Source organism: Hemicordylus capensis, chromosome 15 (genome assembly GCF_027244095.1).
Source record: "Hemicordylus capensis ecotype Gifberg chromosome 15, rHemCap1.1.pri, whole genome shotgun sequence".
NCBI classification, from domain to species: Eukaryota; Metazoa; Chordata; class Lepidosauria; order Squamata; family Cordylidae; genus Hemicordylus; species Hemicordylus capensis.
The window spans coordinates 5,394,690-5,417,213 of NC_069671.1; the positions used below are offsets into that span (position 1 = coordinate 5,394,690).

Sequence of the window (22,524 nt, forward strand, 5' to 3'; positions counted from 1 at the left end):
CCGGGCTCTGGATTTCATCAGCCCCTTCCTTCGCAAATGGGGGTGGGTGGGTGGGCTTCTGTTGTTCTGCTCCTCTTGCTCCAGCAGGAACGGTGGTTTCTTAAGGGAGGAGAGCTGGTCCTGTGGTAGGAAGCATGAATTGTCCCCTTTGCTAAGCTGGGTCCATCCTGGTTTGCATTTTAATGGGAGACTACATGTGGGAGCACTGTAAGATATTCCCTTTAGGGGATGGGGCCACTCTGGGAAGAGCATCTTCATGCTTTCACGCAGAAGATTCCTAGTACCCTCTCGGGCATCTCCAAGGTAGCGCTGAGAGAGACTCCTGCCTGCAACCTTGAAGAAGCCGTTGCCAGTCTGTGTAGACAATACTGAGCTAGATGGACCAATGGTCTGATTCAGTATATGGCAGCTTCCTCTGTTCCCTGAATGAATGGAATGAATGAATGAATGAATGATAAATGTATTACTCTGCTTGGTAGCAAACAGACCCTCTGACAAGCAAAAGGAGAGCTGGTCTTGTGGCAGCATGCATGACTTGTCTCCTTAGCTAAGCAGGGTCCACCCTGGTTGCATATGAATGGGAGACTTGATGTGTGAACACTGGAAGAGATTCCCCTGAGGGGATGCAGCTGCTCTGGGAAGAGCATCTAGATTCTGAGGTCCCTCCCTGGCAGCATCTCCAAGATAGGGCTGAGAGAGACTTCTACCTGCAACCTTGGAGAAGCCGCTGCCAATCTGGGTAGACAATACTGAGCTAGATGGACCAAGGGTCTGACTCAGTATACTGCAGCTTCCTCTGTTCCTGTGTAAGTATTTGCTGCTAGAAACAGGTAAGATTTTCTCAGGTCATGTGTGTTTTTGTGTGAGATAGAAAGGGAGAGAGATTTTCAGCTAAGAGTCATCCACAGTGGCTGAGGAAACATTGTTCTCTAGCCAGATGCAGGAATCAAATTTATTCCATCAGCTCAAAAAAACCCAACCACATTACAGGCCAACTTCGTGGGATCTCTAGGGAACTACGCATTCAGAACAGGCTTCCCTTATCTCTCTGCTGCACCCTGGGGATTTATCAGGATGTGTCAGCTGTTTCACACAAGCTTCTCACATTCTCCACCAGCAGCAGATGCTTCTTGCTCCAGAGGGAAACTAACTCCGAACGGTGAGTCTAAAATAATTTCCTTTTCCATGGCACTGGAGCAAGCCTGGAATTGTCGCCTGTCTCCATATGCAGGTGACACTTTAGGGAGAGTCAGAAATATTGCCACTCTATACAGCTGCATCTGGAAATCTGAGCCACAATTTCTTGCCGTGTTGCTGCTGGTGCTGGGATCGAGCCCATTTGGTATAGATGCTCCCAGCCAGGGATCCACAAATGTAGGCTTTTCTAATCGGAACATAGGAAACTGCCATATACTGAGTCAAACCATTGGTTTATCAAGCTCAGTATTGTCTTCACAGACTGGCAGTGGCTTCTCCGAGGTGGCAGGCAGGAATCTCTCTCTAATCCTATCTTGGAAATGCTGCCAGGGAGGGAACTTGGAATCTAGATGCTCTTCCCAGAGTGGCTCCATCCCTGGAGGGGAATATCTTCCAGTGCTCACACTTCTAGACTCCCTTTCATATGCAACCAGGGTAGAACCTGTTTATCTAAGGGGATCAATCATGCTTGCTACCACAAGACCAGCTCTCTTGCTTGGCATAGGATCTGTTTGCTAAAGTGTTCCGTCAAGTCAATTTCGACTCCGAGCGCCCACAGAGCCCAGTGGTTTTCTTTTGGTAGAATACAGGAGGGGTTGACCATTGAGATGATGCCTTTCAGCATCTCCCTATATCGCTGCTGCCCAGCAGGGATTCAAACCAGCAACCTTCTGCTTGTTAGTCAAGCATTTCCCTGCTGCAGTAGCTGGCACACTTTTTTCTCCCCACCCCGCCACTGGCTTTCTTTCCCTTCTCTCTCCCATCCCGTGCATCCCCAGGGGTATGCGTACCGCGCATAGAGAAGCCATGCCCGACACCACACTGCCTTGACGTAAATTGCAACCTCAGAGGAAGGATCATGGAAGTTAATGCTAGCTGCAGGCAGTTCCTCCTGATAGCAGCCGGCCATCTCGTCCGTTTCTCTTTCCCTCGCACTCTCTCGCTTCCTTGCTTCCTACCAGGGCGGCCTTTTCATGAAGCGGGGTGAGGGGGTTGCTTCATGTGGAGGATTATTGGGGATCCAGAAAGATGGCAAGACACCGCCACCCCCCCGCCGTCGGACAGATCCCTGCTTTGGGGTGGATCTGCAAGCTTTACGAGGTGCATGGAAATCAGGGAGTCCGCACAGTCATAGGGACATAGGGAGCTGCCTTCTGGAGTCAGACCCTTGGTCCACCTAGCTCAGTATTATCTACACTGTCTGGCAGCAGCTTCTCCAAGGTGGCAGGCAGGAGTCTGTCTCAACTGAAAAGAACCAACCAACTAAGCTTAACCCTGACCAGGGAGGGGACTTGGAACCTTTTGCATGCAAGCCTATGCAGAGGTTCTTCCCAGAGCAGCCCCATCCCCTGAGGGGAATAATGCTCACGTGTCTCCCATTCAAATGGGAACCAGGGCAGAGCCTGCTTCGCAAAGGGGACCGTTCACGCTTGTTACCACAAGACCAGCTCTCCTCTCTGGCTTGGGGTCAGATTTGAAAGGGTGCTAATCCCCACCCTTGACCCCCATGGGGTCAAGTCTTAATGTCAACTGCCTGGAGGCATTTTTGGAAGGGTGGTATAGAAATTGATCGATCAATCGATCGATCAATCAATCCGGCAGCGTTTGGCATCTTGTTGCAGGCATTTGCTATAGGGGAGAATTTGAACCAGTTTAGCCGAGAAACCCAGTTTGAGGAATTCAGGGAGGAGATCCGGAGACAATGGTTTAAGGTCCAAAAGAAACAAGGGTTTATTTGAAGAGGTTGCAAACCTAGATAGAAAAGCCTGCACCCTGTGCTAGCTACCGTGTGGTGGAAAGCAGAAGAGAAAGAACACAGAGAGAGAGTACAGAAGAAGGGAGTGAGAGAGAAGGCAGGAGAGCTGGTCTTGTGATAGCAAGTATGGATTGTCCCCTTTGCTAAGCAGGGTTCACCCTGGCTTGCATTTGAATGGGGGACTGCATGTGTGAGCACTGGAAGATATTCCACTTAGGGGAAAAGAATATAAGAACAGCCCTGCTGGATCAGGCCCAAGGAAGCCCATCTAGTCCAGCGTCCTGTTTCACACAGTGGCCCACCAGATGCCACTGGTAAGCCCATAGGCAAGAGCTGTGGGCATACCCTCAACTTCTCTGGGAAGAGCATCTGTGTGCTTACACGCAGAAGGTTCCAAGTTCCTTCCCTGGCAATATCTCCAAGGCAGGGCTGAGAGAGACTCCTGCCTCCAACCTTGGAGAAGCCGCTGCCAGTCTGTGAAGGCAATACTGAGCTAGATGGACCAAGGGTCTGACTCAGTAGATGGCAGCTACCTATGTTCCTATGAGTGTCCGAAGAATCTACTGCCAGGAAGAGATTTGGAGAAAAGATTAAGAGGGAAGCGAGAACAAGGGGGCCGTCCTACACTCTTTGCCTTAATACCTGATGTCCAATAGGAATGGTTGGTGTTGACAGTCGATGCCTACAGATGCCTACATCCCCAAAAGAGCCATAGGAACATAGGAAGCTGCAATATACGGAGTCAGACTCTTGGTCCATCTAGCTCAGTATTGTCTTCACAGACCGGCAGCGGCTGCTCCAAAGTTGCAGGCAGGAGTCTCTCTCAGCCCTATCTTGGAGATGCTGCCAGGGAGGGAACTTGGAACCTAGATGCTCTTCCCAGAGCAGTTCCATCCCCTGAGGGGAATATCTTCCAGTGCTCACACATCAAGTCTCCCATTCATATGCAACCAGGGCAGACCCTGCTTAGCTAAGGGGACAAGTCAGGCTTGCTACCACCAGACCAGCTCTCCATTCCTGGCCTCATTCCCCCTTGATGGTTGTCTCGTCTAAGCGACGTGTTTGTGCATTTCAGGGTGGAAGATGCGTCTCCTCTGGGGGTCCCTTTTCCTCAGCCTTCTCCCCCTCGTCACTCCCAGCTGCCCTCCACACTGCCAGTGCGCCCAGAGCATCATCAACTGCATGGCCACAGAACTCACGGACGACACCATGCCCACCTCCTTCCGGCCCTCGACCACCATCCTCTACCTCAACAGCAACTATCTCACCTTCATCCCCAACGGGCTCTTTGACGACCTGAAGAGCCTTCAGATGGTCCACCTGCGGCAGAACCCCTGGCATTGTGACTGCAACATCCTCTACCTCCGGGCTTGGCTCCAGTGGCAGCAGAATCGGACCTTGTACCGGGACGTAGTGTGCAGTTCTCCTTCTCACCTCCAGGGCAGGATCATCAGCTACTTGTCGGAGGACGAGATCGTCACTACGTGCCCCTTCTGGTACTGCGGGGTGGCCTTCATGGTCCAGATCAGCCTTTTTGTCTTTATCTTCGTGCAGGCCATCCTGCTTGGCTTCATCATTGCTCACCTGTGCCGGTTCCACACGATAGTCAAGCACGTCCGGAGGAGAACCGCCGAGCTCTACGAGAACGCAGAGCTGTGGGCGCCTGCTTCCTAGAAGAGGGGTTCCCAACCTGTGGTCCGCAGGCCTCTGGTGGTCCATGGGGGTACTGCAGGTGGTCTGTGGAGGTATTAAAAAGTGACACCGAATTTACCTGAATCCAAGATGGGGCTCCCCCCCGCAACCCTCCACAAGTTCTTCCCTGTTAAATATGGGAGTGGGGGTCATCTTAAATTCAGAGTCTTCTTTCTTTGGGGTGAATATTTAACCACTTTTTCAAGGCACCATCTTCCATTCTGAGTTGCCGTCTATTTGGGTCAATATGGCAATAATAATATAATCAAAGTAAATAGTGTTGGTACATTAATTGGTCTGTGGCCAGTGCAATATGTTGGTGAGTCAGCAGAGTGAATGATTAGAAACCGCTGCGTTATTCATATCCCTTGATAGATAAGTCCAGCTCCTGCCAGCCATAGGCGATGTTGAAAGGATTTAAAATGGTTTGCTTCTGGGGTGCTCTGCAAAAGCTTTTGAGGGTGCTGTAGTGGTCTGCAGAAAGGAACAGCTTGGGATGGGAAGAACCGCAGACGAAAGCTCGGTTCACACGTGACGTGCCATCCGTGTACAGCGAATGTGTGTACAGATCTGTCCGCGTGGACAGTTATTCGCATGTTGAGTTGAACACACTGAAAAGCAGTTGGCTTCCGATCTGTACCTGCATTTGAAGGACCTGCAGACAGGGTCACTTTTAAAATGGGTCCATGTACAGTACTCCCTTCTTCTGTGCTCTCTCTGTCTTCTCTTCTGCTTTCCACCATGAAGGAGCTAACAAGACAGTCCAGTAATGCACACAAAATGTCTACATGTGTACAGACCCCTGAATGTACAACATCAAGGTCTGAATAGGGCCACTGACTAAGCCATGGGATGAGTGGCTTGGCACAAAGCAAGAGAATCGAGGACTGGATTTGTCACGTTTCCTACAAGATCCTGCAGTTCTAAAAGCAAACAACGTAGAATACCCGGGGAGGTGGTTGCCAAATGCTGAGATCTTCACGCCCAGCAACTGGATGCTAAAGGAGATCACGGCACAGAGCAAGGGCTTGGCCCAGGAAACCGCCAAGGTCCCTTTGGACTCTCTGATATTCTGTTTCTAGAACTGTTGGGCTCAGAGGATCAGCAACATACAAGCCAGACTACAGCGATTGCATTTTAATCCCCTTAGCATAATGGGGCACAGCATTTCGAAAGGAAAGCAAAATGATGGCATAATTTTTATTAATGGTTGCAAGCTGTCGAATATCTCCAATTGAATAAATCGGAATTGATTAACTGTGCATTTTAGTCTACTAATCAATGAATGGTTTAAATCTGTTTAAATTGGTCTACGGGAAAACCAAATCTCTATATATGGCAAAAAACCCAAACCATATATATATGGCATACCCATGGCTAATTCCATGTGTGGCAGCTCCTGCGAGAGTTCACGAGCAGCTACCAGATAGCGATGGGGATAGGGGAGAAAATGGCAGCCAGCAGCCGGCCAGCTGGCAGGCGGGCAAAGAAAACAGTGGCGGGTGGTGGCAGGTGGCTGGCCAGCCAAAGAAAACGGTGGTAGCAGGTGGGGGAAGAAGACAGCGGCAGGCAGGGGAAGAAGGCAGGGCGGGCGGGGGAAGAAGACGGTGGCGGGTGGGCAAAGAAGAAGAAGGTGGTGTATGGGGAAGAAGGTGGTGGTGGACGAGGAAGAAAAAGGCAGGCAGGCGGGCAAAGAAGGTGGTGGAGGGGGCGGGAGTGTGGGCGGGCAAAAAAGCAGCGGCAGGGTGTGGGGGGAGAAAGCGGCAGTGAACTAGAGGTGCAGATGTTTTATGCCCAGCTCAGCTAGCTCCATGGAAAACAGCATCTTTTAGGATTAGCCAGCCTTGATTCTCCAGCTGTTGTTGACCTACAACTCCCTTCATCCCTGGCTGTGGCTAGGGATGATGGGAGTTGTAGTGCAACAACAGCTGGGGAGCCCGGGTTGCTTACCCCGGCTTTAGGACTTAAGAACAGCCCTGCTGGATCAGGCCCAAGGAAGCCCATCTAGTCCAGCATCCTGTTCCACACAGTGGCCCACCAGATGCCGCTGGGAAACCCACAGGCAAGAGCTGAGGCCATGCCCTCTCTCTTATTGTTGCTCCCTTGCAACCAGGATTCAGAGGAGAGCTGGTCTTGTGGTAGCAGGCCTGCGGGGGGAGGCAGGGAAGGAGAGCTGGTCTTCACATCCCTAGTCCACAATTAATAGACTAAAATTAACCCTGACTTCACCCTGACTCAGGAGTGAACTTTGTATGTGCCCTTGATCTCGTATTTTTGCTTCACATGGTGTTGTTTCCTATACTAAATTCCGAAATCTTTTTCATGAGTCTCAGTGTCCAGGAGGTGGCACTCAAACCTCATTGTAGCCTTTCTCTTTCCTATGACCTGATCTTTCATCACCGTGTTAGCAAACCAATCTTTCCCCCCAGGACGAGACTTTAATTTCCTCCTATTGATCATCGCCAAAGAAGAAAGGTGAAATGGAGATTTTCGTCCCAAGACAATGGCCTCCTTATATCAAACATGATTCCTTTGTGCAAGCACAGCCTGTGAAATGAAGGCACTTCCCGGGACCTGTTCTATCCTTTTCTCATGACAATTTCTAGGTCTTCTCTGTTGTCTACATGCCGGCAGACAAGGGAGCTGAATTACAAAACCTTCACATTCCACTGATGGAGGTGATAAACCAACAGACAGCAGGCGCTGGGTATTATTTTGTAATGGACTTTTGGAAAGGACCCCAATATTTCAGTGGCAGGCATAATTATATTCTGGCAGAGTTCGGCATCTTTCCTGGCAGAGGATGATAAAACTTTGATGAAAAAACGGTGCACCTTTCACACAGCTCTGCCAGCCTAGCTGAATGGACTCCTCTCTTGTGAAATCTCACTTCCCATACACTCTTCGGTTATGTGGCCAAATTATTTTGGACATGTCTGGGACCAGAATATCTTAAGGACTACCACCTCCACTGTGAACTTATAATGGACTCAGATCAGTATTGAAGACATAGGATCATAGGAAGCTGCCTTATACCAAGAGAGACCATTGTTCCATCTGCTCAGTATTGTCTACCCAGACTGGTAGCAGCTTCTCCAAGGTTGCAGGCAGGGGTCTCTCTCAGCCGTACCTTGGAGATGCCCAGGATGGAACTAGGAAACTTCCTCATGCAAGCGTGCAGATGCTCTCCCCAGAGCAGTCCTATCTTCTAAGGAGAATATCTTACAGTGCTCAGACATGTAGTCTCCCATTCAAATGCAAACCAGGGTGGACCTTGCTTAGCACAGGGGACAATTCATGCTTGCTACAAGACCAGCTCTCCTCTCTCAGAGGCCTCCACAAAGACCTCTCTGTGTTCCTTTGCTGTCTGAGATATGGCGGGCAGGCACATGATAAAGACCCTTGTTGTCTTGTCCTGGTCTCCCATGGGTGCTAGCAAAGTGAGGCCACTCTGCAGGACCATGGAGAGCTCCAAGAGAGAAACTTGTCCCAACAGAGTCCTACCTCCAAATGAGCCCTTTTTATACCTTCCTCAGGCTCCACCCCTCTCTGGTTGAGTGTAGAACCTTAAAGGGGCAGCTCTCCTCTCTTCATCATCTCTTGCCTTTGGTGCCCCCTTGCAGATGCAGTGGGGAACTGAAGGCCGAGAAGTTCCTAGCAATATCGCACAACATGAATCCCTAAGATGATTATAATCCATTAAATAATGAGCGTTGTCATTATTTAACTGATTATAGTTGTCTATAACAAAGCATGGGATTTAAGTACCTGTAAATGCAACGGTCATTTCTTGGTTATTTTCCACACTGCCATCCCCTTTTCATCATGGTTCTCTCTATATAGTACATGATACTAGTCATCCGTCAATTTCCAAGCAAGCTTGGCTATCCAGGAACAAATCCCCAATGTGTATTTATTATTTTATTTATTAGAAACATTAAATATACCACCTACTCCAGAGACTCCAGGTGGTGTACAAAAACATGTAAATAAGGCAACATGAAGGATTGCATTGTAAATTTAAAACTAAAGTAGCTAACGGAAAGCAAATGAAGTAAAATACAGGGCAAAAGCCTGGCAAAAAAGAAAAGTCTTCAATAGAGACTTGAAGATCAGTAAGGAAGGGGCTAGACGCATCTGAAGGAGAAGAGAGTTCCAAAGAAGTGGGGCAGCAACCGAAAAGGCCCCTTCGTGGGCCTAGAACTCTGAACCACTTGAAAATCAGGGACCAACAAAAGGGCCATCTGAGATGATCTAACAGGACGGGATGTAACTGGGTGGGAGAGGCAGGTCTGTAGGAAAATAGGCACCAAGCCCACACGGCTTTGAAGGTAAGAACCAGGACTTTAAATTGAATTTGGATGCGAATGGGTAAATGTTGACAAGACAAGCCTCAGAGGTTTAAAACACCACCTATGACACAGCTGATTATTACCCCAAACAGCCTTCATGGTGGTGTCTTTACAGTACACTGAGCCATAGAGCATTCGCCAGCATAGGTCGTCCTCCGTAACTGGTCCCTAATCATTGGCCAGTCCAGCTTTCAATAACCCACAACAGTCCTAGTAAACCTTGTGAGATCTTGGCCTGAAACAAGATCTCATTCCAAGATCTCACGAGAGTTCTAGAAGACCATTTAAACTCAGCCCCATCACCCCTGGAGATCACTCTTCTCTGCTGGAGCCATGAAAGCCTTCAATGGTCCCTATTAAGCCCATCATTGGCCACAAGGCTTAGCTAAGCAGGGTCCACCCTGGTTGCATTTGAATCAAAAGTGTGAGCACTGGAAGATCTTCCCCTCAGCAGGGGATGGAGCTGCTCTGGGAAGAGCATCTAGGCTCCAAGTTCCCTCCCTGGCAGCATCTCCAAGATGGGCTGAGAGAGACTCCTGCCTGCAGCCTTGGAGAAGCCGCTGCCAGTCTGTGTAGATAGCTAGATGGACCAATGGTCTGACCTGGTATATGGCAGCTTCCTATGTGCCTATGGTTGGTCCTTAAAATTTTAGTTTGAACTATCTCTATGGCATTCTGATTGATATAAATTCCCACCTGTGCCCCATATAAAATTTGGGCCAGTAATGAATAATGAAATCCAAAATAGATTGCGAGGAGCTCCAAAAGGATCTCTCCAAACTGGGGGAGTGGACAACAAAATGGCAGATGCAGTTCAATGTATTCAAGTGTAAAGTGATCCATATTGGGACAAAAAACCCCTCCCAAAATTTCACATATTTGCTGATGTGGTCTGAGCCGTTGGTGACTGCTCAGTTCAAAGAGCTTTAAAGCTACTGGAATTATTTCTCCTCCTTTCATGAAAAAATATCTTTTGATGGCTATCCAAGATTTCAATGCTGTTTGCATATATTAAATGTATATTAACCTAAATCTGGCAACTTTTGAAAAGGCACTGAAGACTTATTTATTCACCCAGGCTTTAAATTCGATTTATGGTTTTAAATTTTTAATGTTGGTTTTAAATGGTTTTAATGTTTGTTTAAATGATTTTTAATGTTGAAATGATTTTAATTGTTTAATTGATTTAGTTTTGGTTGTAATTATTTTTTTTAAATATATAAACTGCCCTGAGCCATTTTTGAAGGGCGGTATATCAAACAAACAAACAAATATAAGTTTGGGCTGGGGCATAGAAATATTACTGTAAGTATATTTATAAGTATGGAGGGAGCGGTTCATATAGGAGAAGATTTTTCCCAAGATACTCTGGGTACAGATCTTTTGAGGCTTTAAAAGTAAGCACTTTGCCCAGAAACATATAGTATTTACCCAAATAGAAAACAACACTGAATCTAGGACGACTCCCTCTGATTTCTAACTTCAAATAACTTGGAAGAAAACTAGTCTTGGATTCCGGTACAAATGGTACAATCAATCACTGAAGTGGCTGCAAGATTCGTGGTGTAATACGTTCCTGTCAACCTGTGCCAGTCAAAACTGGCGATTATATTCTGCAACTATGAACACAAGGTGTGAGCAAGCCCAGCAGTGGCTCCATTATGAACCAAAGTTCTTTGTCAAACCGCAGAAAACCTTTCAAAGAGGAAATGACATGTCAGATGCATAATACAGGTTACCGTGGGAGCAGGAAAGGAGAGGGAAGGAATCTGTTTCCCATCTGAGCAGACAGAAGCTCCAGTGGAAACACTTTGAGCCCACTCAGAGGTGTCGAGTTCTACATGTCGACGCCTCAGCTATCCGGGACTCCGTGACATCTCTCTGGTTTCCAAAGAAGAAGCATTTTCGGGAGGGGTGCTTCCCTTCCGTTTCCGTCCCATTCATCAAGGAAACAGCTGGATGGTCCACCCATGATGAGATGCTTTCTGGAATTGAATGGAGCAGGCATCAGAGGGAGGAGAACGTGGCCAGACTCACAGTTGAAGAATCTCTGCTTTGACCAGTACACCATATCCTTTTCAGGAAATGGTGCTCATCTTAACCTAAGGACAAAGACCTGCATGCAGATTGTAGATACGGGCCTACTTAGGGGTAGTGTCATAGTGGCCTTGGGGGTGGCCTGTGTTGACATTTTTTGGTGGGCCGTGCTGCCTCTCAACGCCATGTCCCCCGTCTTCCTACTGCCTCTGTGGCAGCCCCACTGTAGTAGCTGCGGCCAGCTTGCTAAAGTTTGCCAGCTGTGGCACAGTATAATGATGTCATGACTCAGTGCCTGTCGCCGGGCTGTGATGTCATCATACCGCGCCACGTCCAGCAAACCTTCACAAGCTGTGGCTACTGTGGGCTTAGTGGAGCCACCACAGGGTGGGGGGAGAGATAGGTGAGTGGGGGGTCCGGAAAACAGAAGCAGCAGGAGAGCTGTGCACAGTGGCCCCTCTTCTGGGGCAGCCTGTGTTCATGGAACATGTCTGCTCAGTTCTGGATCCACTGCTTCTAAAGACAATGGTGGTTTTTTTTAAAGATCAGTTTTAAATTGCATAAATTCTTACTACAGAAAAACATTACAGATCAAAAGACAAAGGCCCAAATACAGAGTACCAAAGACAAAATGACTGATTGATTAAGTGCCATCAAGTCGGTGTTGACTCTTAGCGACCACATAGATAGATTCTCTCCAGGATGATCTGTCTTCCACTTGGCCTTTCAGGTCTCTCAGTGGTGCCTTCATTGCTGTCGTCTTCAGTGGTGCCTTCATTGAGTCCATGTTCCACCTTGCTGCTGGTCGTCCTCTTCTTCTCTTTCCTTCCACTTTCCCCAGCATTATGGACTTCTCAAGGGAACTGGGTCTTCACATAATGTGTCCAAAGTAGGATAGTTTGAGCCTGGTCATTTGTGCCTTGAGTGAAAATTCTGGATGGATTTGTTCTATGATCCATTGGTTTGTTTTCCTGGCTGTCCATGGTCTCCTCAAAAGTCTTCTCTAGCACCCAAGTTCAAAAACATCAATACTTTTCCTATCTTGCTTCTTCAAAGTCAGCTTTCACATCCATGGAGTGTCACAGGGAAAACCATTGTCTGAACAATTCTAATCTTTGTAGGTGTAGACACGTCACGGCATCTAAATATCCTTTCCAAGGCCTTCATTGCAACCCTACCAAGTGCTAGTCTGTGGCGTATTTCTTGACTGCTGGATCCTTTACTGTTGATGGTCAATCCTAAAAGGCAGAAGCTATCCACCTCTTCAATGTCTGCCTTGTCAATTCTGAGGCTGGTTGCTGTTATACAAGACCAAAGATTTTGGTTACAAAATACAAGACCAAAAATAGAGCAAACCCATACAAATTAAATACGAAAGCCAGGACAGAGTCACCTAGATGTATGAATCAAAATAGGCTGCATAGAATATCACAGTGACTGTACCACAGAAGCCCTCAAATACATTAAAGAAGAATAAAACAAATTAACCCTCAAGTAATGGGAGGAGTCGACTCCGGAAGCCAGGCCCAAAATGTCCTCCATTTTTCTTTACCTAGGGTCTCTTTCTCCACTCTTGACAGAGTATCTAACCTACTAACTTAGCTGCTGCTTAGCAGCTGAAGCAAAATTGCAGGATCGACCTTTTTGTTGGGTGTTCAGTATTGCACTTCTACTTTTGTTGTTGTTGTTGTTCAAGGCCTCCATGTGCCAAATGTCACCCCGCCAGGTGCACCTGTGTCCCCTTCTCCCCACTTTCAAAAGCAGAGGGCATATGGCGTCCGGGCCACCTTTCTGGTGTCCCATAACCTGAGTCGCATAAGCTGCCTCACCTTGCCTCATGAAAGGGCCCGTCCATCTGCTCTCTGACAGGGTCTGTGTCGTATGAAAGGGCCAACGTGTATTTTGAGGCGTCCAACTTTGAAGGTGGTGATAGGCACCATCCATCTAGCTGTGCGACGGAGCATTAGCAAATCTGGGCAAGTTCAACTCAAACAGGAGCAGGGACGGGGTGGAGAGGGGCCCAAGAAAGAAAAGGGTCTTGGCCGTCCAGCTATTTTCTCTCCTGGTGCCGCTTCACGCCACTTCTGACAGTGATGAATAGGCTCCCGAATAAAATGTTAATCTAACTGGGGGTTCTTTGGGCCAGGCCTCTGCCCCCCGCCCCGGCCTCCTGCTGACCTTGCTTCAGGAATATGGGAGAGAACACACAGAGGTTTTGTGTCTCCCCGCTGAGCGCTTGCTGCGGGTGATTAATGAGTGGACGGGCCCAGCTCTTGCTTCATGGCATCTCTCCCCACGGCAGAAAAATAAGCAAAAAGTCACGAAACGTGACACAGAAAAGAAAAATCGCAGCATTTAGTGAGCTCCAAGGAGGTGTGGTGGTGAGGGGGGATGGAATCGAAACCCCAGTTGCAGGGGAGCAACAGCAAGAGAGAGGGCATGCCCACACCTCTTGGCTGTGGGCTTCTCAGGGGCATCTGGTGGGCCACTAGGGGGGAAAGGATGCTGGACTAGATGGGTTTTCTTGGGCCTGATCCAGCAGTTCTTATGTTCCACCCCAACCGGTGTGGGGGATAAAGTAGGTTCGGGGAGGGGCAGGCTGGCTGGCTTGGGATGGGTATTTATTTAGATAAATTGATGGATTAGTAATCAATGGATACCAGTCTGAGCATTATAGGCCATCGCTAGCCAACGAGGCAAGATGCCTCTGAACAGAGGTGCTCTAATCCCTGGACTTCTGAGCTGAAGTCCAAGGCCTCTATACTCCGTGGAGGCTCTCAAATCCTTTTTAGTCTGTCCCGGGGTGTGTGGTTGTGTTAAAAATACTGTGTGGGGGCTGGGTGGGTGGGAGGCCTCTAAAAGCCTTTAGGCCCAGGCTCCAAAATTACTTAGATGCATCTCTGCCTCTGTATACCAGTTGCAGGGGAGTCACGGCAGGAGAGAGGGCATGCCTTCAGCTCTTGCCTTTCGGCTTCCCAGCGGCATCTGGTGGGCCACTGTGGAGAACAGGATGCTGGACTAGATGGGTCTTCTAGGGCCATATCCAGCAGGGCTGTCCTTCTGTCCTTATATTCTGTCCTTATATTCTCAAGACACCTTGATCATGAAGGAAGTGTACCCATTGTGAGGCTCATCCATTGCACTGCAGGTGTGCTGACCCCTGCAATTTCCCCAAATGCAGGAAACTCAACTGCATAATTTGTGGCATAACTGTGGTTTGGGATTTGGTCCAAATCCAACAGCGGAATCAAACAATTCCTCGGATCGGAGAGTGGTTCAGAATACACATGTGTGTGCATGCGTGTCATAAGAATGGAAGACCCTGTCCAAAATAACCGTGTGCATTCTTTCCCCCAGAAAGTACTGACCACCCCAGCTGGTTTAGGTACTCTTTTAGCTGTTATGAATACAAACACGACCAATTTTTATAAACCGCTTTTCAACAAAGAGTTCCCAAAGCACTCTACATAGATATGAATGAATGAGTGAGTGAATGAATGAATGAATGAACGGATGAATGAATGAAATGGCTCCCTGACCCCAAAGGGCTCACAATAAAAAAAAGAAACATGACAGAGACCAGCAACAGCCACTGGAGGGACGCTGTGCTGGGGTTGGAGAGGGCCAGTTGCTCTCCTCCTGCTAAATTAAAGAGAATCGCCACTTTGAAAAGGTGCCTTTTTGCTCAGTTAGCAGGGGACTAACTGAGCAACTTTTGGTCCATTTGGGCATCGGGACGAGGGGGGTCACACAAAATCCATGATAAGGGGATGAGCAAGGCCAGGTCCTCGGCACCATTGTAACCCTGGTTCCGCTGGGATTGGCTCGTCTTTCTTCTACTGGCCGCAGAACTTCCTTGAGGTCTACTCAGGCCTTGACAGGCGTGTCACCTGACGTGGCCGCTGGGCGACATGCCTAGGGGATGCAGCCGTCCCGGCTGACAACTGCTTTGTCCCACCATGACGGATGGCTGTGAGCCTTGAGTCTGGCCATTGTCTGCTTGGCCTGTGGCCCTTGCTTCCGAGATCCTTATCTCTCCGCTGGCTATTCAGGACCTTTCGGACAGGTGACCGGGCTGAGTGTGCTTGGCATCCACCTATTGTGTTCTTCCCATCGAGGAATCTTGAGCACTGGCTTGCTCAATGGCTGCTTCCAAGGTACCGAAGGAAGAGCCCTCCTGTTTACTCATGACCGGGGGGCATTTGCTTCTTATTTAGCCAGGATGGAGTCCCCCCCCCGCAACCGCCCCCTTCGCCAAACAATAGGCTGTATGGCCAATGTGGAAGCACTCATGCAATTGCGATTCTTTGGCGATCACACACCCCTATCTTGTAAATCAACGATCCATCACTGTCAGCGGGCCTTGTATTGTCTTGTAATTAACTCGGCAAACGGCAAGTGCATTCTGGCCGTCTTTCAGCAGTACAGGAGGGACAAAAGGTGCTTCAGACAAGGGAGGCTTCTTTCTTCCCTACCCAACCCTCTCATCTGATTTTCAGGGGCAATCCTGATTCGAAGGCGGCCTCCCCTTCCGTTTCTGAATGAAACACGGCTTTGCAAAAGAGCTGTCATCAATAGCAAAGCAAGTTCACCAAGAGGTGGGGTGACAAAGGACGTTTTAACCTCTCCTGATGGGATGTACCTACGACCTATAGTCTTAACTCTTAGAAGAAGATGGAGAGCCCTTTGGAGATAGGGGACCATATTTCATTGGAACTTGGAGAACTTTTTGTTGAAAAGTGAGATACTGCAGGCCGGAATGGGAAGCATTGAACTGAATGTGTCTTGGTATAAATGCGTCTGTTTCTATTTTGCCGTTTAGCTGTTGCTGAGCGGCTAGGGAATAAAGGATCCTATAATACCTTACGGCAATGGAGTTCTGCTTTCCAGGCTGGAGGGCTGAAGCGATTGAGTAAATCTGATATGTAATCATGACATCCCATACGTGATTTAGGCTTTGTGCCTTGGAAAATGATTTTGGTGGTCTCCAACTCTTGAGTATTCACATCTTGATTGCAGTGTATGGATATTTTGAGGGATTATCATCATTATTATACTCCTTTCCAACAAAAAAGAGCTGTTTTAATAATAAATAATAATACTCATTAATAATGATGATGATTAATAATGATTAATAATGATTAATAATTAATAATAATTAATAATCATCATCATCATGAATAAGTGATATAATATGGTACTGTGTCCACACAAAGTCCTCACAATCTAAAAAAGAAACTCAAGGGGATGACCAGTAACAGTCACTGGAGAGATACCGTGCTCAGGCAGGTCTGAATAGGCACCGTGTTCTCCTCCTGCTAAAGATGAGAGAACCAGTACCTAGGAATGCAGGAACGTAGTAGGGATGTGCATGAAACTGGATTTTGCACTCTGTTTCAAGCTCAAAGTGAAATGCAAAACGGCCAAAATGTTTTGTCGAAACAGCAGTTGAGCTGGTTGTTTCAACGGAACAAACTGGAAATGTTTTGGGTGTTCCGGCTATAGGGAATAATGGGGAAACTCAAAACCCATGTTCCCCATGGGTAGCTCCTAGGGATACCAAAGTGGGTTATGTGAAAGGGCATGATGGGTGCTACCTATCACCCAACCGACAAAAGAAATGGGCAAGTGGGCAGTTTTTAACAAATTTTTAACCTTTTCCCAAACATAGGATCCTATGTTGAAATGTTTTGTTCAAAACAGGAGTTCTTCTGCTCCAAGCTCGAAACAGATCCTTTATTTAAAGGGTGTGCTGTTTTGAAACACTTGAAATGGCCCATTTTGAATCAAAATATTTTGCTGGCAAATTGTTCTACACATCCTTAGAACATAGGAAGCTGCCTTACACTGAGTCAGACCTTTGGTCCATTTAGCTCAGTATTGTCTACTCTGACTGGCAGCGGCTCTGCAGAATTTTAGGCAGAGATTTTTCAAAACCCTACTTTGAAATGCCAGGAATTGAACCCAGGACCTTTTTGCATGTAGGACAGATGCTCTACCACTGAACTAAGGTCCCAGCTTAAAAAGAGGGCCTCTTTTCCCAGTTAGCAGGAGTTAATGGAGTTAATATGGACTATTCTATTTTATATAACCAAAGTGCAGAAATTTAGGATTTAACACTAAGCATGCAGTTTATGAAATATTTGCTTAGGTCTGCTTGCATCTCCAGGTGTCTTTTATTGCGGAACACTCCCTCCATAAAGAGTAAAAAGAACCAGTCTGACTACATCTTTGCAACAAAGAGGTCTGTAGTTCTTAAAGCCTCACCAGGGTTATGCAAGCCCTATGAAGTACTTGGAGGCATTCCTACAGAATCTCTGCCTGTTGAACCTGTTCCGTGATTGTGTGGTTCTCAATGACAGCAGCATTTTACGCGAGCGGTACTGAATGTCGGAATCCACAGTTCTCTTTTAATTTCCAGAATTGGCCAGCTTCCAGAAAGGCAACATTAGAAGAAGAAGAAGAAGAAGAAGAAGAAGAAGAAGAAGAAGAAGAAGAAGAAGAAGAAGAAGAAGAAGAAGAAGAAGAAGAAGAAGAAAAGGAAAAGTGGTAGATCTGTGTCTGTGTCTGTGTCTGTGTCTGTCTCTCTCTCTCTCTCTTCTTGTGCAAACTCTGTTCTCTGCATTCTCTGTTCTCTCTCAGCCTAACCTACTTCACAGGGTTGTTGTGAGGAGAAACTCAAGTATGTAGTACGCCGCTCTGGGCTCCTTGGAGGAAGAGTGGGATATAAATGTAAAATAATAATAATAATAATTCCAAAATTCATGCTGGAAGATAACTAGATTCAAATCCAAGGCATTATAGAACAACAGAATAATAATTGAGCAGAACAAGGGAAATGCAGCAATATGTGTATTTATAATTAAAAAATAGTATCTGCCATCTCGTGGTCCAAGTATCTTCATCCAGATTGGCAGCTGAGACCCTGGTTGGTTGTAATTGAGCCGTGTGTGTGTACACACGCACATACTTTGACCTTGTCCACAACCACAAGATGAAGTGGTGATGGCCACCAGTTGGGTGGCTCTGAAACGGGGTCCGGCCAGTTCAAGGAGGACAAGGTCTATCGATGGCTACTAGTCTTGATGGCGATAGGCCACCTCCAGATTCAGAGGCATGATGCTTCTGAATATGCAATGCAGGAGATCAACAGCAAGAGCGAGGTCATGGCTTTATCTTCAGCTGATGGACTTCCCAAACGCACCTGTTGGGCCACTGTGGGAAACAGGATACTGGACTAGATAGGCCTGATCCAGCAAGACTCTTCTTATGCTGCAGGGTGAAATATACAGGGTAACATTCAGAATGGAGCCCAGCACGGCTCTTCAGGTTACTTACTGAAACCTTGGTTCCACAAGGTCCTCAGCTAGCTACAATGAGACCCAGTAAACTCGGGGAGCCCCTGCCCTGAACCACCCGCCTTGTCTGTAGATGTGGTTCCCACTCCAGGTTCAGAATCAGGGTACCTCTGAATCCCAGTTACAGAGCAACAGCAACGGGAAATGGGGCAGGCCTTCAGCTCCTGCTTGTGGGCTTCCCTGAGGCATCGGGTGGGCCACTGTGGGCCACAAGTTGTTGGCCTAGATAGACCTTGTTCTACTGTTCTTAATAGTATTGTGTGAGACCCTTGCCCAAAGTTGGCAGGAGGGCCTAAGTCGGTGCATCAGTCACCTTGCAGTAGAAGGCCTAATCTTTGAGCAGTTCCTCAAAGGCCCAATATTACGAGGCTGGATTGCCAGGATGGAGTTCCCATGCCTTGCACTAACCTCATATTTCATAACTGTGTCAAGTGTGAAGGTGCCAGACAGGACAGATAAATCTTGCGTCTTCTTCCTTCTGTCAGGTTTTGATGATGATATTACCACAAACGTTGCAAAATCTTGTGCCAGGGCTTATACGACCAGGAAGCTGTTGACTAAATTACCCAACAAGTGTTGTTTGGGGGACGGGTAATAGTTGTCTCAAAGATGATAGATTTATTGATTTCTTAGTTTTGTTTTACGATCTCAAGAGTATAAGATATTATTCTATGTATTAATTCATTTTGTCTTTATTAGATACTTTCTTGTTTTGTATTATTCACTTTGTGCTGTTCGATGACTGCAATAATCAAATCGATTCAAGTGTGAAGGAATAGGTTTATTTATTTGGTCACTGCCACCTACTAACTTCCTTATTTTGTACTGTTTGTTTTGTGCTGTTTGATGACTGTAAAAATCGAATCGAATCGAATCAAGTGTGAAGGAATAGGTTTATTTATTTGGTCACTGCCACCTACTAACTTTCTTGTTTTGTATTATTTGTTTTGTGCTGTTTGATGACCGTAAAAATCGAATCGAATCAAGTGTGAAGGAATAGGTTTATTTATTTGGTCACTGCCACCTACTAACTTTCTTGTTTTGTATTATTTGTTTTGTGCTGTTCGAAGACCGTAAAAATCGAATCGAATCGAATCCAATCAAGTGTGAAGGAATAGGTTTATTTATTTGGTCACTGCCACCTACTAATTCCATGGTGAGTCTTGGTGTGTAGATTTTAGTTCAGGGGCAGGAAGGTCTACTTTCCATCATTTTCATGTTAAAATGTGAGGTGATTCAGCTTGGACATGGGATGTGAAATGTATCCCTTGTGATATTTGTGGCAGGCCAAGTCCCGATCATAAAAAATAATGTTGCTTATGTAACCTCTGACTTAGAATTCTATTTATGTTTCTAACTAACTAAGTTTCCCGAGGCTGTTCTTGGAGCTGTAAATTATACCGCCTGGCCCTGCTGTAGGCAACAGCCAAGAATGACCGTTGGATGACCCCCAGGGACCACCTCATGCTCCGATGTGTCCCCAGTGACCTGGCCGATGATATGGGTATCCCAGCCTGGCAAACTCCCCTATGCAGGGCCAGTGAAGCACAAGGTCCCTAAATGGTGTCAGGCAGAAGGGCTTTTGCCACTCAACTGAATCTGAATGGAGAAGGGAAGACTCGGTTGTGTTTAGGTTTCAGGTCCTTGGATTGACTTAATTTCTAGCCGGAGGCCAGGAGCTAATTGAAGGGCCATCGAAAAGAAGGCAGCTGGTTGGGCAACGATCCTGCCATGGACCGCAGGGTGGGATGTGGGGGCAGGGGACGCATCCATGAAGCATCCTTTATTTGAGGGCCATGCCTGGGGCATTGGGAAAGAACTTACTTTTCCAGATCTGTCCTAAACCCAAGTAAGTAGAACAGCGTAAGGATAACTTCATGGAGAGGATCACTTCGTGGAGGAGAGGTCTATCAACGGCTACTATTCGGAGGGCAATAGGCCACCTCCAGCCTCAAAGGCAAAGTTCCAGTTGCAGGGGAGTAAGCTCCTGCCTGTAGGCTTTCAGTGGCATCTGGTGGGCCACTGTGCGAAACAGGATGCTGGACTAGATGGGCCTCCTTGGGCCTGATCCATCAGGGCTGTTCTTCATAGAAAGAATGCTTTTTCATTGGTTAAGGCATTGGACTAGGACCAGGAGAGCCAAGTTCAAATCCCCGTTCAGGCATGAACCTCATTGGGTGACTCTGGGCCAGTCACTTCTCTCTCAGCCTAACCTACTTCGCAGGGCTGTTGACAGAATAAGAACATCAGAACAGCCCTGCTGGATCAGGCTCAAGGCCCATCTAGTCTAGCATCCTGTTTCACACAGTGGCCCACCAGATGCCTCCAAGAAGCCCACAGGCAAGCAGTATGTACATGCCCTCTCTCCTGCTGCTGTTGCTCCCCTGCAATTGGTATCGAGAGGCATTGTGCCTCTGAGGCTGGAGGTAGCCCACAGGCACCAGACTAGTAGCCATTGATAGACCTGTCCTCCATGAATTTGTCTAAACCCCTCTTAAAGCCATCCAGGCTGTTGGCGGTCATCACATCTTGGGGCAGAGAGTTCCATAGGTTGATTATAAGAACATAAGAAGGATAACCTTGTGAGGATAAACATATCCACGTGAACCACTCTGTGTTCCTTGGAGGAAGAGTGGGATATAAATATAAAAAATAAATTTGAAAAAATATAATGCAGGACAAGATCCTCCAGGCTATTCCCTGCCCCTCAATATATTTTTCCAATAGATTCCATATTATCAAGACTCTTAATGGTCTTCTGGAGACTCCAGGCCTAGTAGTGTTAATTGGTGCCTACTGTTAGTTGAGAATGTGCCCTAATATATACCCCAGAATCCTTAGCAAGGCTCAGGAGTTTTGGTGGTGCACATGAATGGGTTTCCCAACAGATACGTCAGATGTGGAAATTGTTCCCCGAGGACAGACCTTCTGAAAACACGCCCCCCCATGAAGTGAAGCATGCTCTATTGGACCTACTAGCTGTAGGTTATTTAATCCCACACTTATCACATGTGAGCATTCCTGGATGCATACCACTTGAGATCAGAGGCACGGTGCTTTCTCCTCTGTTAAAGTATCTCAGGCCATCCTGTTCAGGTGTAAGCTAGTTCCCTGTATATCCATGACTGTCATCACCCCTTCAAAGGAGCTGAAATGCACCACACAAGAATCAAGCCCATCGCTCTCACAACAACTCGCCTTTCAGCAAAGGTGTCAGCTGAATCTCTGAAGCAAAATCCAAGGCACCCGTTGGCGACAGATAGAATTGCTGGGAACCAGCAAATGGCACCCATTTGAATTCAAAGGCTTTTGTTTCGAAGCGGGCAAAGTGGTCGTTCCTGTTCCCTTCATCCGTGCAATGCACATGAAAGCCATTTGACTCTCCAGAACCCAATTGCCCTGGGTGTGTCGCTCTCCAAAGGATTTGGAGGAAACAATATAGCTTCCAGCCCTTCGGGCGGCTAGTCTAGTCACTAGTGCATAGTGTGGACAGCGAAGGCCCCATCTTGTTCTGATCATGCCATCAGCCTGAAGAACTCTATGATCTTCTGCATCACCCTATATATGGTGATCCTGGAGAGATGCTTATTCTAGGGCTATTAAATGGAACTAACTGGGCAGGGCATAGAGCATCTGTGCCTCTAGTTTCCCCCACCCTCCTGTCCGTCACCACTTTCTTTCCCTGCCCACCTGCACCGCCGTTTTCTTCCTCACCTGCCACCACCATTTTCTTCCCCCAGCCCGCCCACCTACACTAACAGTTTTCTCCCCTGCCCGCCCAGCTGCCACTGCCCTTTTCTTCCCCCCACCGCCAATTTGTTTTCTGTCTCGCTCGACTGTCCGCCGTCACCACTTTCCTCTCCCCCTGCTGGTAGCTCGCTTGCAAACTCTCGCGAGAGCTGCCACACATGGGATTAGTGCGGGTACGCCTTAGATAAATATATAGATAGAAAATACTATTAATAACAGACATAAGTATGGAACGTCAAGAAAACATTGCAATATATTCCTGGTGTGCATGTGTGACCTGAGTCTGTGCCTGAGAACCTAGACACCTTTCCCCCTCCAAAGCAGAAGGGGTTGTGACTGTCTTGAAGGAGTATTCTTTATGCTGAGAAGTGTATGGATCTTT

General features: G+C 47.3%; 1 protein-coding gene across 2 annotated transcripts; it reads left to right on the forward strand.

The window, feature by feature from the left end:
- Positions 1-781: 781 nt before the first annotated feature.
- GP1BB (glycoprotein Ib platelet subunit beta) lies at positions 782-19,129 on the forward strand. 2 transcript variants are annotated; one of them, XR_008312436.1, is made up of 3 exons: positions 782-1,159; positions 4,029-4,698; positions 17,456-19,129. XR_008312436.1 is itself a non-coding variant. In XM_053279168.1 (2 exons), exons 1-2 carry the CDS (start codon positions 1,075-1,077, stop codon positions 4,625-4,627), a joined length of 684 nt encoding a protein of 227 aa, XP_053135143.1. In that variant the 5' UTR covers positions 783-1,074; the 3' UTR covers positions 4,628-5,907. The 2 variants fall into 2 exon arrangements, 1 of the variants encoding a protein (XP_053135143.1); XM_053279168.1 differs by lacking the exon at positions 17,456-19,129 and having other exon boundaries at positions 783-1,159; positions 4,029-5,907.
- Positions 19,130-22,524: the final 3,395 nt, after the last annotated feature.